The 17,666-nt window shown below is 37.5% G+C and overlaps 1 protein-coding gene across 1 annotated transcript in view; it reads right to left on the reverse strand.

Moving 5' to 3' along the window:
- The window catches only part of LOC150076253 (coadhesin-like), a 270,840-nt gene that overhangs the window by 52,891 nt on the left and 200,283 nt on the right, over window positions 1–17,666 (reverse strand). Inside the window, exon 7 of the mRNA XM_090388126.1 lies at window positions 16,361–16,519. Within this exon, the coding sequence (XP_090244252.1) occupies window positions 16,361–16,519 (159 nt within the window). The remainder of the gene's footprint in view (window positions 1–16,360; window positions 16,520–17,666) is intronic.

Raw genomic sequence — 17,666 nt, forward strand, 5'->3', positions numbered from 1 at the left:
ATTCATTCAACTGCCATTTTCTGTAAAACCTTCCTTCATATGTCTTTCCTGAAAATTAGTCTACAGAAGTTCAAGTCTAATGTCAATAAATATCTTCTCTCGTCTTCTCAACCTTGAACCTAAGCATGGTACTAAGTGCTATAGGTTCTAATACATCTCGTGTTTGAAGTTTTCATTAAAAAAAAAAAAAAAATGGGCATTGTTTTTGATATACTGTACATGTAACTCATATTGTTTGTTTGTTTGTTTGTTTCGGAATTTATTGGGCGCATCGGCAACTATGGCCATAGTGCGCCAATCTCATATTGTGAATGCGTTCACAAAGAGTTGCCCTGATATTGCACTACCTCTAATAAGCAATGCTTCACTGAAGGAAAAGTAACATTAGTCTTTTGTCATTAGTCATTAGAATCCATTGTCAAAGCGTAGCTTATTCAAGGTAGTTCAATATCAGCGCAACTCATTGTGAAGGCATTCACAATATGAGATATAATAGAAACAGTGCCATTTCACCTATTTTGGTTGGTGATTTACTATGAACTAAAATGATGATATGCACTAACTTGTTCGATTAGTGAAATTTTTGGTAGTCTGAGGTAGAGCCGGAACTAAGCAATCTTACACCTGGGGCAAAATTAACCTAAGTACATCCCCCCCCCCCCAAATTATATGCAGCTAGTCAATCTTTATGAATTTATAAAAATTACTATATATTGCAACTATCTATGATTTGCATATATTTATTAACAAAATAATTTAAATAATACAATGAATATTACAAAACAAAATATCAAAGAAAAAGAAACTTACAAATATTCATTTATATCTATAGAGATTTTGTTTTTATATAAACAACAAAGAAAATACATATAACTACAAAGAAATTAAAAAATCACAGATAGCTTTTTATATATCTAGTATAAAATCATGGAAACAAAATATTGTGAAATATAGTACTTTTAACAATATAACATAAAATAAAAATATGCAATGAAGACTTGTTACTTTAATCAAATTTTTTTCACTTTTGCCAAAGCAAAATCATCAATAATTTTATCATAATTTGTGTTTTGTGCAACCTGATTTTCAATGGATATAATTGATATGTTGGTTAGTCATCCTTGCCTAGTTATTGGTCTAAGATAATTTTTAATCAATTTAAGTTTACTGAAGGACCTTTCACAAGAAGTTACTGTTACAGACAGAGTAAGAAAAATTCGTAACGCTATTTCTATATTTGGATAAGATTCTATTAGACAATATTCATGAATGAATTGGAGAAGTTGTAAAGGGGTTACAGATTTTATATCTTGCAGAACTGATATTTGTCAACCATATCCCCATGGGGTATGGTTGACAAAAACACATGCAAATAAATGGCAGATTGCAGGCATGTTACTTCACTTAAGAGAAAAAAAAATACAGAATAAAGACAAAATCAAAAAAGCAGTCACAATACCTTACATAAAAGGAACAGGCAAAAAAACTATGAGAATATGTGAAAAATACGGACTTGATGTGGTATTTAAACCAGTAAACAAAAAAATTTTCTGAGGAAGACAATTTTCCTGATTAAACACAGGCATGTTATTAGCAAAAAAATGTGCAGTGTGGGAAAATTGAGATTGGGGAAACAGGAGAGTTATTTGAAAAAAAAACATGGTCGGAGAACGTAGGAAAGGTGTGGAAAAAGGGAATACCAAGAAATTAGCGATAGCAGAGCACACTTGTGGATGTGCTCCCTGCACTTTTATCAAATCAAAAGAAAAGAAATTTTTTTTTAATGGTATTTCTTTGTTGAATAAAGAGAAATATGAGAAAGGATATGAATGTATGTATGTTTTTGGCAACAGAATATAAATGTGTATTATTATTTTTTTTTTTTTATTATTTTTTTAAAATATTTTTATTTGGATTTAAAATCTATGTACATAACTGCAAGAAAACTGATCTTGACCAGTTTTCTTTTCATCCGGAGTCACTCTCTTATGGCGTCATCTCCCTTCTCTTACTGCCTGGACACTGACAATGGAGAGGAGTTGTACATGTGATCAAAGGATCAGTATAGGTTCTAGAATGTGATGCCCTTTAGAACATAATTATTGCAGTGTAACAGCAGTTTTAAATTGTATTTATCTCTTAATGGAAATAACTCATGACTGTAAAGATTCAAATAAAGTCATGATTAGGGAACTGTCATGTTCATCTTAAATAGGATCATACTCCAGGGGCTCACATCTGGTAAGTATGGACCTTGGCACACCCAAGGTCCTGAGCTGGATATCATCATTCTTCTCTTTCTTGGTGATTCCCTTCTACTTCTCCCTCTCAATTTTTTTTTGGCTGGTGCAGCATAAGCCTCAGGCTTCCTTACACCATATGGCTAATAATAATAATACTAATTGATACAACATGATTTTTGAAACTTTCAATTTCTGTGAAATATCTGACACATTTAAACCTTGGTTGTATTTTAATGAAGGTTGGAAGCAGCCTTCTGCAAGTCATATTTATTAATTAATTAATTAATTTCAGTGAAGTTCCAAATAGAAAATCAAAATCTGAATAAATAGTATTAAATTTTTCAAATTTAGTGCTTAAGTCATTCATAAGAACATCCAAAACATTTAATTTCAATACAATATTGTTATTTGGGCGTAGCCAAGTAGTCAGTAGCACGAGTGCTGTAGCACATGCTCTTTGAGTGGACCGGGATTCAAGCCCTTGAATGCAAAATATGATTATCATTTGTATTGAGTGATTTATTGAAAACTCCACTAACCTGATAGTCATGCCAGAGTATAAACAAGAACATAATAAATTGAAATCGTCTGAAGATTCGTAAAGTGTCATTCTTTCTTCTTCTTTCATCTGGAAATGTAGCTGGTATATCCATTTTTTTCTGCTGTGGTTGCAGCACATCCAAAAACATCTTGAAATTCACCTTCCCTTATTTCTTGGAGATTTGTCCATCCGATTGTTAATTGGTAAGAGTTACGTATGCATAGCTTTTTAGCTTGCAATGCTATATTTACACAGTTAATATTTTGAAGAATTTTATTCCATATAGCCAATCTGCATAAAAATGGATAGTTTATTTGTAAAAGCAGACTGAGCAATACTGATAGTACCTTCAATATTAATTAAGACTTCATGAACTTTTATTATTTGTAAGAACAAACATTTTATAGCTCGTTCTTCGGACGACCATCTTGTGTTTGTGTCTTTTGAGTGAAATCTTCTACATACTGCATGTACACCAGCTAAATAGTAATAGTAGTAATAGAGGCATGTGATGCAAGAAAGCAAGCATATGAGCTTATGTAGCATCAGTCAAAAAACTATTCACACAACCATTCCCACTAAATGTTTGTCCAGTTCCTCCTTAAATTTATTTAACCTATCAACTTCCACAACAACAGATGGAAGTTTGTTCCAGCTGGCTAAAACCACAGGCTGGCTAAAAGCAAATTTCCGCACATCTATTCTACAACTGTCTTTCCTCAATTTGAATTTATGCCCCTTTAGGTTTGTAATCTAAGCAAGTAGAAGAATCCCATCAGAATTCAGCGTGCTCAACCCATTCAAGGCCTTATACACCTCAATCAGATCAATTCGCAGGTGCCTAGTCTCCAGCCACTGCAATTTGCAGAACTTAAGCCTCTCTTGGTAAGAGGATCCCTTCATTCCCCTCACCAATCTTTCTGCCCTTTTCTGTACATGCTCAAGAAAATCTACATCCTTTGTAAAATGAGGCCTCTAGACCTGTATTCAGTACTCAAGGCATGGCCTGACCATTGCCTTATACAAAGGGATAATCACCTCCTTTTCCCTGTTCTTGCACCTGTCTGCATTGCTCAGAAAACTTCATATCTGACTGCACAATTACTCCCAGGTCTTTTTCATTTTCTACCACCCTAAGTGTAGTACCACACAGCTGGTACATTACTCTGGGGTTACTTCTACCCATATGCAGTACTTTGCATTTGTCAATGTTAAATTTCAGTTGCCAATGCTCAGCCCATCTGCCCAAATTTTCTAGATCTTGTTGCTGTAGCACACTGCCATTACTGTCATTAACGACCCTGCCAACTTTTGTATCATCAGCAAACTTCGACACTAAACCTGATATACCTTCATCAATATCACTGATAAATATACAAAACAATAGTGGTAGTTGTTGTCACATTGTCGTTGGTATAGAGCTTAATGACACAAGGACTACTGAGGCCAAATTGAAACAACAGTGGACCTAACACCTAACCCTGTGGAACTCCACTAATAACATTAGTTCACAAAGAGCAGCATCCATTGATTACCACCCTCTGTCTTCTCCCACTTAACCATCCTTTTATCCATTGTAGCAACTTACCCTTAATACCATTCTGCTCCAATTTGTACAATGGTCTTCCATGGGCAACAGTGTCAAAAGCTTTCCTGAAATCCAAGTATATGATATTAAAATAAATTTTTGCATCCAGTTCCTGTGTAACCATATCATAGTATCCAATCAAATTTGTCAGACAAGACTTTCCCTTAACAAACCCATGCTGTGTCTGAATTATTGCTACAGTTTTGTCTAGATGATCCTTCAATGCATCTTTAACCAGTGACTCCATTATTTTACCCGGAACAGAAGTTAAACTAACTGGTCTGTAATTACTCGTGTCACCCTTCAATCCCCCTTTGTGAATTGGGGATAAATTTGCACATCTCCAGTCCGTGGGGACCTCCCCTGAGTCCAAGGATGCTCTCATAATTATGGCTACAGGTTTGCTTAGTTTCTTTGCTGCCTCCTTTAATATAATTGGATAGATCCCATCCACCACAGGTGGCTTTCTTATGTTTAACTTCAACAAATTCTCCTCTGCTTTGCTCTCAGTTATTACAAAATCATTAAGCACCCTGCTACAATTTGATAACCTTCTGGCATTTTCCTTCCTGAATAACTCCTCATGTGTGAATGTAGATTCAAAATACTCATTTAGTTTGTTTGCTATCTGAGCAGGATCATCAACAGTCGAACCATCGATATCAAGTGGACCAATCTGATTCATCCCCTTCCTTTTAGAGTTTATATAAGTAAAGAAATCCTTGCTGTTTTTCTTAGCATCCTTTGCCAAAGATTTCTTGTAATCCGGCTTCGCTTGCCTAATCTCCTTTGTGACTTGATTACAGACTAGCTTATATCTGCCATAGGCTTCTGAGTTGCCTGATAATTTATATGCATCCCATGCATTTTTCTTCTCTGCCACGAGACTCATTAGTTCATTTGACAACCATTTAGGCCTAAACATTGAACAATATTTCTTAATAGGTATGAAATGTCTAGTAGCTTCCATGATTAATTCCTTGAATGCTACCCACTTAGAATTTGCTGTTGGTAACATGATCGGTTGGTCCAACTGTACAGAATTTAAAAACTGTCTGAGACCACTGTAGTCATCTTTACAGAAGCATAAACCCTTTCCTTTACCCCCTGATGGTAATTACATCTTTAAGTAAATCCCACATCAGTACACTGTGATCACTGCCACCTAGTGGTTCTTAGGTGGTATAAAGTTGCAAATTAATTTTTTTTAATTATTGCCTGTTTGCCATTATATTTTCCCACCATAGTTAGGTCCTGTTATAGTATACCTGCCCCCTTACATTTTTAACGTGAAGTCCATTCTTTTCTAATTTCTGTTGCGAATCCAATGGCAGTCTTTTCTTTACTTTATATAAAATCAATGAAACTCTCTTCTGTTTATTTTTTCTGTCTATAATTTGCACATATCTAATTATTTGGGACATTTGTTCATGATGTGATAAATCGGGTGTGAAATCAATTAACAAGGAGACGTACTTAGCTTTTTTTGAAATAATACTGGCCCAAATTTCATTTCCAATTAAACATATAAATTCGTCTTGAATTTTATGTGATAAATAATTCAAAGTTCCTTCTCAATGATTTGAAATTTGTTCTGCAAGTTCTTTATTATAATGACTTATAAGTTAAATAATATTGAGGAATATTTCAGCTTTCGGATTCGCAATTATTTCATTTGAATCTCTTAATGCAAGATTATTTTTTGCATTTAAAATTAGTCTCCATTTTTCCTTCTCTGTTAAAATTGCTTTTTGAAGGACATACCAAAAAGCTCAGAAGTGTGACGTCATAAAACGGCCCATGCTTTCTAGAAATTTGTAATTGGTGTTTCCTCTGTTATTTTCGAAATTTGTAAAACACTGTTCCTCTCAGATAATTTTTTCCATAAGTGATTGTAAATCCCAAATTTATAATTTTTTTCACTCTCACAAACATTTCTGGAATCAGATGTAGCAAGCACAAAGATAATGTAGTATTTCCTTTAATAAAACTTTTATTTTTATTATAAACAAAGAACAGAGGTTGACCAGAGGATATTATCTGTGTCGGGAAGTTGCCTTAATTTTCTGTTTGGCTGTAAAAACCAGTTGACTAGCTCAGTATGTGGGATAAGTAGCTGCACGTTTTACGGGCACCGCTTACATTGCAGAACAGTAATCCCTTTAGCCCTTAATTTCAGCTTTCTAATTGCTTAAAGGCCAGAGGTGGGAACAATGCTTACAAAGTTATGTCTCGTAATGAGTTCGTTATATGGAAATTTTCTTCATTCTACGTAAACTATTTTAAATGTAATTACCAAAAGGAATTAAAAAAAATTTGCTATAAAGAAGTTGGTTAGACAGAGGTCTGAATGTAATTAAATCAAAAATGAAACAATATCAAAATAAATAACTGGTCAAGTGCACCCTTAAAATGCTGCACCTGGGACTGGAGCCCCGCTTGCCCCACACTAGTTCCAGCTCTGATCTGAGGCTTTCAGCGCAAAAACCTTTTTAGTACAAACATTTTGATATAATGGAAGTGACATAATGCAATTGTTTTCATCGATATCCATAATTGGATACGTAGACCACATTGAGCGTTAAGTTCTGATGGATGTGAACAGTTCTGAATTACTTAGTGGATTGTTGCTCAATCTTATTGTAATTGTGACCTTTTAAGGTATGTTGAAACTCCAAAGGAGTGCATTCTTCCAACTTGGTAATGAGCTTACCAAGAGAAGAATGATAAGCAATTAGAAATCCTCAGTTTAAAATTGTTTCCCATAGGGAAAGTAAAATATTTATAAATTCTGAAATAGTACTTAAAAATCATCTTTAACTTATGTATGTGTATCATTTCATTTTTATTTGTGTAATTAATATTTCATACCCTTAGGCCATTTTCCCTTCTAAGAAGTATTTCCATGTAAGAAGTTGTAATCCTCCAGTCCCTTGGAAAACGTCTTATCCGGGTTCTACTGTATTAACAAATTTTACTGTACCGTTACCTACAGCTTATCTGCTCACAATGAATATAGACTGGAGATGTATTTCAGATATGTTGGATATAAAAAAATTAAAAAACCAAGCACTGGTGTGTGATATTTGAAAACTACATATAAACCTACTGTTTGAAAGAGTAAAAACTGTCATAACATATCAGGCACAGGTTTTTATAATAAGTATTTAGATAATAGCAAACGTAATTATACTTTTAAAGAAAAAGTACAACTGACCCATCATATTTGGTCCAAGGTAGGTTAGAAAGTTGAGTTATGGAATGAAAAATCACGGCACATAGTTTCATTATCTGATGGCTGTGTTTGGGTTTCATGGATACCTGGAGAATGTTATTTACCAGAGTGTGCTGTCCAAACTGTGAATGTCTAGGATTGTTTCTTGTGGTTTGGGCTCTTGGACCATTGACCATTGTTCCGGGAACAATGACTGCTTGCAGTACATTCACAATTCTACAATTCTTACACTGTAGAAGTAGAATGGAGGGGGGGGGGCCTTAACTGTTTCAGCATGACAATGCATTATGTAATACTGCAGCGCCTGTAGTGACTTGGTTTGAAGACATGGGCATTCAAAAACTTTGTTGGCCTGCCTGGACTCCTGACCTTAACTGCACTGAACACCTGTGGATGATATTAAGAGTAGGAGACCAGCAGAATTACTTAACAAGTACAGGTCACTGTTGAAAAAAAGCCGTGAATTACGGTTGAATTTGAAAGTGTCTGCAATTCTGCCCAGACATGATAGGAGGGAGTATATGATGAGAGCCTTGTCGATCAATTCGGGCCTGGAAAGATTTGTGCAAGGCTCAAAGGGTAGAACTTTTTTCAACCTGGTCTGTACTTGATAACAGGAGAGACTGCTTCTACAGGGATGGGATACACTTAAATAGAAAGGGTGCAAGAATATTTGCTGATGCTATTGAGGCAGTGTTAGGTGGGTCGGAAAACTGCTAGCTTGTGGGGGGATACAAGGACTAATATATTAACCACTAGTAGCCACTGGCAGAGGTGAAAGTGATTCTTGCACTGCTTCTATTGGAATGAGCAGAAGCCTGGAAAAAAAGATGCAGGATATTTCAGAGACTGCTGGGAGTCATTGTGGTACAAGTAAACATATGGGTTGTGTTAGGGTAGCTAAGAATAGGAACAGTAGTAGTAGTAGTAGTAGTGGCATGTGATGCAAGAAAGCAAGTGTATGAGCTTATGCAGCATCAGCCAACAAAAAAAAAAAAAAAAAAATCACACCATTCCGTCCAAATGCCTGTCCAATTCCTCCTTAAATTTATTCAACCTATCAACTTCCACAACGACAGATGGAAGTTTGTTCCAGCAATTAACCACCCGCTGGCTAAAAGCAAATTTCCGCACATCTATCCTACATCTGTCTTTCCTCAATTTGAACTTATGCCCTCTCAGGTGATTATTCTGAGCAAGAGGAAGAAACCCATCAGCGTTGAGCATGCTCAAACCATTCAAGGCTTTATACACCTCTATCAGATCACCTCGCTGGTGCCTAGTCTCCAGACACTGTAATTTGCAAAACTTAAGCCTTTCTTCGTAAGAGCGCCCCTTTGTTCCATTCACTAATCTTGTTGCCCTTCTCTGTACTCGTTCCAGCAGCTCTACATCCTTCTTGAAATGAGGCCTCCAGGCCTGTATACAGTACTCTAGGTGTGGCCTGACCATTGCCTTATACAAGGGAATAATCACATCCTTATCCCTGCTAGAAAAATTCCTATATATCATTGACAATACACCATGAGCTACTCTTGCAGCCCATCTGCACTGCTCAGAGAACTTCATATCTGCCTGCACAACCACCCCCCAGGTCCCTTTCATTCTCTACCACTGTCAGTGTAGTACCACAGAGTTGATACGTTGCTCTGAGGTTGCTGTTTCCCATATGTAGTACTTTACATTTGTCAATGTTAAACTTCATTTGCCACCTCTCAGCCCATCTGCTCAACCTTTCCAGATCCTGTTGCAGCAGCATAGTGTCAGTAGTGTCCTTGACAACCCTGCCAACCTTCGTATCGTCTGCAAACTTGGACATTAAGCTTGATATACCGTCATCAATATCATTTATAAATACAGAGAACAATAAAGGACCCAATACTGAACGATGAGGGACTCCACTAATAACATTAGTCCACGATGAGCAGTGTCCATTGATTACCACTCTCTGTCTTCTCCCCCTCAACCACCCCTTTATCCATAGCAGCAATTTGCCTCCAATGCCACACTGCTCCAATTTGTGCAGCAGTCTTCCATGTGCAACAGTATCAGAAGCCTTTCTAAGATCCAAGAATATAATATCAAAGTTATTCCCTGCATCCAGTTCTTTTGTGACTGCATCATAGTATCCAATCAAATTGGTCAGGCAAGACTTCCCCTTAACAAAACCATGCTGTGTCGGAGCTTTAACTGAAGTCTTGTCTAGATGATCCTGCAGTGCTTCTTTAACCAGTGCCTCCATTAATTTTCCGGGAACAGAAGTTAAACTCACAGGTCTATAATTACTTGTGTCAGCCTTTGATCCTCCCTTGTGAATTGGGGTCACATTTGCACATCTCCAGTCCATGGGTACCTCCCCTGAGTCCAAGGAAGCTCTCATAATTATGGCTAAGGGTTTGCTTACTTCCTTTGCTGCCTCCTTTAATTTAACTGGATAGATCCCATCCACCCCAGGTGCCTTTCTTGTGTTTATCTTCAACAATTTCTCCTCCACTTTACTCTCAGTTATTACAAGATTCTCTAGCTTACTGCTAGAGTTGAATACACCTCTGGCATTCCCCTCGCAGAATAACTCCTCATGTGTGAATGTCGATGCAAAATATTCATTTAGTTTGTTAGCTACCTGAGCAGGATCATCAACAGTTGACCCATCGATATCAAGTGGACCAATTTAATTCATCCCCTTCCTTCTACAGTTTACATAAGTAAAGAACTCTTTGCTGTTTTTCTTCGCGTCCCTTGCCAAGGATCTCTCGTATAATCTGCCTTCGCCTGCCTAACCTCCTTTGTAACTTGGTTACAGATCAACTTGTATCTATCATAGGCTTCTGTGTCATGTGTTAATTTGTATGTATCCCATGCATTTTTCTTATCTGCCATATGCCTCATTAGTTCATCTGACATCCATTTAGGCCTGAACCTTGAACAATATTTCTTAGTTGGTATGTAAAGCCTAGTAGCTTCCAAGATAAGTTCTTTGAATGCTTCCCATTTTGAATTTGCTGTTGGTAACATCATCAGTTGATTCCACTGTATAGAATTTGAATACTGTCTCAGTCCATCGTAGTCGCCTTTACGAAAGCAAAAAGCCTTCCCTTTACCCCTAATGGTAGTTACTTCTTTGAGTAACTCCCACTTCAGAACACTGTGATCACTGCCACCTAGTGGTTCATTTATCTGCAGATTCTTAATGCATGAAGAATCACTACTGATTATCAAATCAAGAGTATTACTCCCTCTAGTTGCCTCCCGAACATGCTGATGTAGAAAACAATCATCCAATAAATCCACAAAAGCCTTGCTAGTGTGTGAGTGACTAGCCCCCAAATTCCAGTCAATATCTGGGAAATTAAAATCCCCCATTATAAGACTCTCTGATTTACTGGCCCACTCTATTTCTCTCTACAGTTTCTTATTATACTCATCAGAGTCATTAGGTCTATAGCACACTCATACTCTCAATTTTGATCTCCCAATGCTTATGTCACACCAAACTGACTCGACACTGCACTGTCCAGCGATGTCGACTGGCTTCACTTCCTTGGATTTTATGTGTTTCTTAACTAATAGTATAACCTCTCCTCCCTTCCTATCCTGTCTATCCTTTCTGTAGATATTGTACTCCCCAAATTCCAGTTCTGCATTCCTTATATCTGTGTGACACCACGTCTCTGAAATCCCAACAATATCTGCCTTTGATGTTTTGAGCAATACCTCAAATTCATCAAATTTATTTACTAAACTCCTAGCATTGGTGTACACGCAAGTATACATGCACCTGCTCTTCCTCTTAGCCACCCTAACACAACCCATGTGTTCACTTGTACTCCCATGATTCCCAGCAGTCTCTGAAATATCCTGCATCTTATTTTCCTGGCTGCGGCTCATTCCAATAGAAGCAGTGCAAGAATCACTTTCTCCTCTGCCAGTGGCTACTGTTAATCTATTAGTCCTTGTATCCCCCCAATCTAGCAGTTTTCCGACCCACCTACCACTGCCTCGACAGCATCAGCAAACATTCTTGCACCCTTTCTATTTAAGTGTATCCCATCCCTGTAGAAGCAGTCTCTCCTGTTAACAAGTACAGACCAGGCTGAAAAAATTCTACCCCTTGAACCCTGCACAATCTTTCCAGGGCTGAATTGATCGACAGGGCTCTCATCATATACTCCCTCCTATCGTGTCTGGGCAGAATTGCAGACACTTTCAAATTCAACCCTAATTCACGGCTTTTTTTCATCAGTGACCTGTACTTGTTAAGTAATTCCATCGGTCTCCTACTCTTAATATCATTAGTGCCAACGTGTACATCTATATCACCTTTTGTGCCCTTAAAAGATGATATCCGCTCTACAAAGTCATCAACCTTTGCCCCTGGCAGACATACCCTGGTCCTGTTCCACCTATCCTTTTTACAAAGCATGTTTCCCGTTTCCCTGACAATAGAGTCACCAACAACTACTAGTTCCTTTGGGACCAGCGCATTCTGCCTTGGGGGTTGCCGCTGTGTTGCGTGATGACCAAGTACAAGCTCTGGCATTGGTGTGGGCAGCTGAGAGCTTGATGGGCCCCTCACTTGTAATCCTTCGAGGGCATCCACCCTGTCCTTCAAGCTCTCATATAGGCCCATAACAACGCTGAATTATCGCCTGATTTCCTTACACTCCTTGCATCGTGCACATACAAAGACATCTCCCATGGCAGTATAATGTCCCATACCTGACTGCTCCGCAAACATCAAGCAAATAGTGCATCTTAAAAGGCTGTGATTCAGAGGGCAACTGCCCCTCTGAGTTCTCCCCTGAGCCACAGCATTCCCATTAGCTTGAGCCTTTTGCTTTGCTGCTCTGGTTTGAGTCATGATTTTGATTTACTTTCAATAAAATTTTAATTTCAGTATAAAATTAAATCCTAAATTTGTATCCCAACACAGTTATAACGCTATATTTATGTTTTAGTAACGAGTGTTATCTAAGAAATCTACGAGTGTTATCTACGAAATATTTATGTTTCAGTAACGAGTGTTATCTACAAAATATTTATGTTTCAGTAACGAGTGTTATCTACGAAATCTACGAATATTTATGTTTCAGTAACGAGTGTTATCTATGAAATCGACGAGTGTTATCTACGAAATATTTATGTTTTAGTACCGAGTGTTATCTACGAAATCCCTTTATATAACTTCCGTATCGCTATGTATTAATTATTTATTTTTACTAATTATTTATGTTACGTAACCGAAGTGGTTATATGTATAGTTAAAAGTACAATTCAATTGCCAATGAAGTTCGACAAGATTAATAGATTTTACTGATTAATTTTGCCGTAACAATGGTGGCTCTTTACGAACGGTAAACACGTGGATTTGATACCCTTTCCGATACTAAGTAATACCTACAAAATCTCTATCTAAGTTACTTTAAACTTACGTACCGTAAATAGGAATATAAAGCTACTCTAGAAAATAAGTTAATATGTCAATTTAAACTAATAAAGCAGAAAATAAATCAGAAAAAACTTCTCTGTTCCAAGAGAAAGGCACGTCCGCACCGGCAACCCTCGTCCTCAGAAAAAAAAAAAAAAAAAGTATACATGTGCATGTATACTTGCATGTACACCAATGCTAGGAGCTTGGTAAATAAATTTGATGAATTTGAGTTATTGCTGGTTATCTCTGATATCCCAACAATATCTCCTAAGGCAGATATTGTTGGGATATCAGAGACATGGTGTCACACAGATATAAGGAATACAGAACTGGAATTTGGGGAGTACAATGTGTACAGAAAGGATAGGATGGGAGGAGGGGTTATGCTATTAGTTAAGAAACACATAAAATCCAAGGAAGTGAAGCCAGTCGACATCGCTGGGCAGTGCAGTGCAGTGTCGAGTCAGTTTGGTGTGACATAGCATTGGGAGATCAAAATTGAGAGTAGAAGTGTGTGATAGGTCTAATGATTCTGATGAGTATAATAGGAAACTGTACAGGGAAATAGAGTGGGCCAGTAAATCAGAGAGTTTTATAATGGGGGATTTTAATTCCCAGATATTGACTGAAATTTGTGGGTTGGTCACTCACACACTAGCAAGGCTTTTGTGGATTTATTGGATGATTGTTTTCTAAATCAGCATGTTCGGGAGGCAACTAGAGGGAGCAATACTCTTGATTTGATTATCAGTAGTGATTCTTCATGCATTAAGAATCTGCAGATACAGGAATCACTGGGAGCAGTGATCACAGTGTGCTTTACTCAAGGAGGTAACTACCATCGGGGGTAAAGGGAAGGGTTTTTGCTTTCGTAAAGGCGACTATGATGGACTGAGACAGTATTTAAATTCTATACAGTGGGACCAATTGATGATGTTACCAACAGCAAATTCAAAATGGGAAGCATTCAAAGAACTTATCTTGGAAGCTACTAGGCTTTACATACCAACTAAGAAATATTGTTCAAGGTTTAGGCCTAAATGGATGTCAGATAAACTAATGAGACATATGGCAGAGATGAAAAATGCATGGGATACATATAAATTAACATGTGACACAGAAGCCTATGATAGATATAATTTGATCTGTAACCAAGTTACAAAGGAGATTAGGCAGGTGAAGGCAGATTACGAGAAATCTTTGGTAAAGGATGCAAAGAGTTCTTTACTTATGTAAACTCTAGAAGGAAGAGGATGAATCAGATTGGGCCACTTGATATTGATGGTTCAACTGTTGATGATCCTGCTCAGGTAGCTAACAAACTAAATGAATATTTTGCATCAACATTCACACATGAGGAGTTATTCAGCGAGGGGAATGCCAGAGGTGTATTCAACTCTGTCAGTAAGCTAGATAATCTTGTAATAACTGAGAGTAAAGTGGAAGAGAAATTGTTGAAGATAAACACAAGAAAGGTACCTGGGGTGGATGGGATCTATTCAGTTATATTAAAGGAGGCAGCACAGGAAGTAAGCAAACCCTTAGCCATAATTATGAGAGCTTCCTTGGACTCACGGGAGGTACCCATAGACTGGAGATGTGCAAATGTCACCCCAATTCACAAAATAGGATCAAAGACTGACACAAGTAATTATAGACCTGTGAGTTTATCTTCTGTTCCAGGAAAATTAATGGAGGCACTGGTTAAAGAAGCACAGCAAGATCATCTAGACAAGACTGCAGTTATAGCTCGGACACATCATGGTTTTGTTAAGGGAAAGTCTTGCCTGACCAATTTGATCACAAAAGAAGTGGATGCAGGGAATAACTTTGATATTACATACTTGGATCTTAGAAAGGCTTTTGATACTGTTGCACATGGAAGACTACTGCACAAATTGGAGCAGTGTGGCATTGGAGGAACATTGCTGCTATGGATAAAGGGGTGGTTGAGGGGAAGAAGACAGAGTGGTAATTAATGGACACTGCTCATCATGGACTAATGTTATTAGTGGAGTCCCTCAGGGTTCAGTGTTGGGTCCATTATTGTTTTCTGTGTTTATAAATAATATTGATGATGGGATATCAAGCTTAATGTCCAAGTTTGCAGATGATACAAAGGTTGGCAGGGTTGTTAAGGACACTACTGACGGTATGCTGCTGAAACAGGATCTGGAAAGGCTGAGAGGTGGCAAATGAAGTTTAACATTGATAAATGTAAAATACTACATATGGGAAACAGCAACCCCAGAGCAACATATCAACTCTGTGGTACTACACTGACAGTGGTAGAGAATGAAAAGGACCTGGGGGTAATTGTGCAGGCAGATATGAAGTTCTCTGAGCAGTGAAGACGGGCAGCAAGAGTAGCTCATGGTGTCTTGTCAGTGATATATAGGAATTTTTCTAGCAGGGATAAGGATGTGATTATTCCCTTGTATAAGGCAATGGTCAGGCCACAACTTGAGTACTGTATACAGGTCTGGAGACCTAATTTCAAGAAGGATGTAGAGCTGCTGGAACGAGTACAGAGAAGGGCAACAAGATTAGTGAATGGAAGAAAGGGTTGGTCTTACGAAGAAAGGCTTAAGTTTTGCAAATTACAGTGTCTGGAGACTAGGCACCGGTGAGCTGATCTGATAGAGGTGTATAAAGCCTTGAATGGTTTGAGCATGCTCAATGCTGATGTGATTCTTCCTCTTGATCAGAATAATTACCTGAGAGGGCATAAATTCAAATTGAGGAAAGACAGATGTAGGATAGATGTGCGGAAATTTGCCTTTAGCCAGCGGGTAGTTGGTTGGTGGAACAGACTTCCATCCCTTGTTGTGGAAGTTGATAGCCTAAATAAAGGACATGTATTTTGAACGAACGGACGGGTGAAGTGGAAGTGGTTTTTTTTTGGTTGATGCTGCATAAGCTTGCTTTCTTGCATCAAATGCCTCTAGTAATGCTAATGCTAATGAGCTGGAATGTTGGCTTCAGGCCTGTTCAACATGTCTGCAATTGGTAGTTGAGTTGACCACTATGCTGAAGGAGGAACTGACAAAATTACCCCCTTCCTATTATCAAAAACTAGTTAAGATTCTACCCATGGGGATACAGTTTTTAATTAAAGCCAAATGGGACAGCACATTATTAAAATATTATATTAACAAAAAGTTCTCTGAAAAATGCAGGTGTCCAGTCACATCTGGCAACATAGTGTGTGTGTGTGTGTGTGTGTGTGTGTGTGTGTGTGTGTGTGTGTGTGTGTGTGTGTGTGTGTGTGTGTGTGTGTAATTTAAATTTATTGAGAAAATAAATATGTAGTTTTTCATACCATAACTGTCAAAATCATCATGCCGACTGATCAAGTCGGTGCTATCATCCCAACACTCTTTTCCCCCATGTCTAGGTGGAGGGTTATCACATATTCGGGTTCTTTTTGCATCTAATTTATCACACATCCATTGAGACCACTCTCCCCACTGTCCATCGCCTATTAAAAAAAATAAAAATTATTTAATTTAAAAAAATTAAAAATTTATTTTTATTTTTGAAATAATTTAAAAAATAATAATTTGCTATATATATATATATATATATATATATATATTAAAGGGTCTAACATGTGCATTTCTATATAATCTTCTTTGTTCATCATCATCAGCCATTTTCAATCCACTGCAGGATGAAGGCCTCTCCAGCCACTTTCCAGTTCCTTCTGTTTTGAGCACTGGCCATCCATTTACTACCCACAAACTCATGAATTTCATCTATCCATCTCCGCCTTTGTCTTCCAGGTTTTCTTCTAGCTCCTCTTGGATACCATTCTGTTATTTTCTTAGTCCATCTGTCATCATGTCTTCGAGCTATGTGTCCTGCCCAGGCCCATTTTAGTTCTTTAGTTTTGATAAGAATGTCCTTTACTTGAGTTTGTTGCCTAATCCATGTGTTTCTCTTCTTATCTAACAGTCTGATTCCCAATATGATTCGTTCCATTCTTCGCTGTGTAGTTCTCAGCTTCTCTTCCATTCTTTTGGTGAGTGCCCAAGTTTCACTTCCATAAGTCATGGTGGGGAGTATACATTGGTTCATTATTTTACGTTTCAGACAAACTGGGATATTGCTCTTCAGTATGTGACTATATTTCCTGAATGCTATCCATCCAAAATTTATTCTTCTCTTGACTTCCAGCCATTTATCATTATTACAACTAATAACTTGTCCCAGATAAGTATATGACTCCACCTTTTCAATTACTGCTCCTTCAATCTTTATTTCCCTTTCTGTGGCATACTTGTTCATCATTAATTTTGTTTTAGCCATATTCATCTTTAGTCCAAAATCCTTACTAGCTGTGCATAACTGATTAAGATTTTCCTCTAATTCGTTGGGATCGTGGCTAATGACCACAATGTCATCTGCAAATCGTAAATGGTTTAGGTACTCTCCGTTCACATTGACTCCTTTCTGCGACCAGTCTAATCTTCTGAAAGCTTCCTCAAGGGCAGCAGTAAACAGCTTCGGAGATATTGTGTCTCCTTGTCGAACTCCTTTCTCAATTTTAAATTTCCTACTGTCTTTATCTAGTCTAATAAAGGAGGTAGCACTCTCATATATTTTCTTCAAAATCATAATATATG

The sequence above is a fragment of the Mastigoproctus giganteus genome, chromosome 13, assembly GCF_048544385.1.
Source record: "Mastigoproctus giganteus isolate SK-2022 chromosome 13, ASM4854438v1, whole genome shotgun sequence".
Lineage (NCBI taxonomy): Eukaryota > Metazoa > Arthropoda > Arachnida > Uropygi > Thelyphonidae > Mastigoproctus > Mastigoproctus giganteus.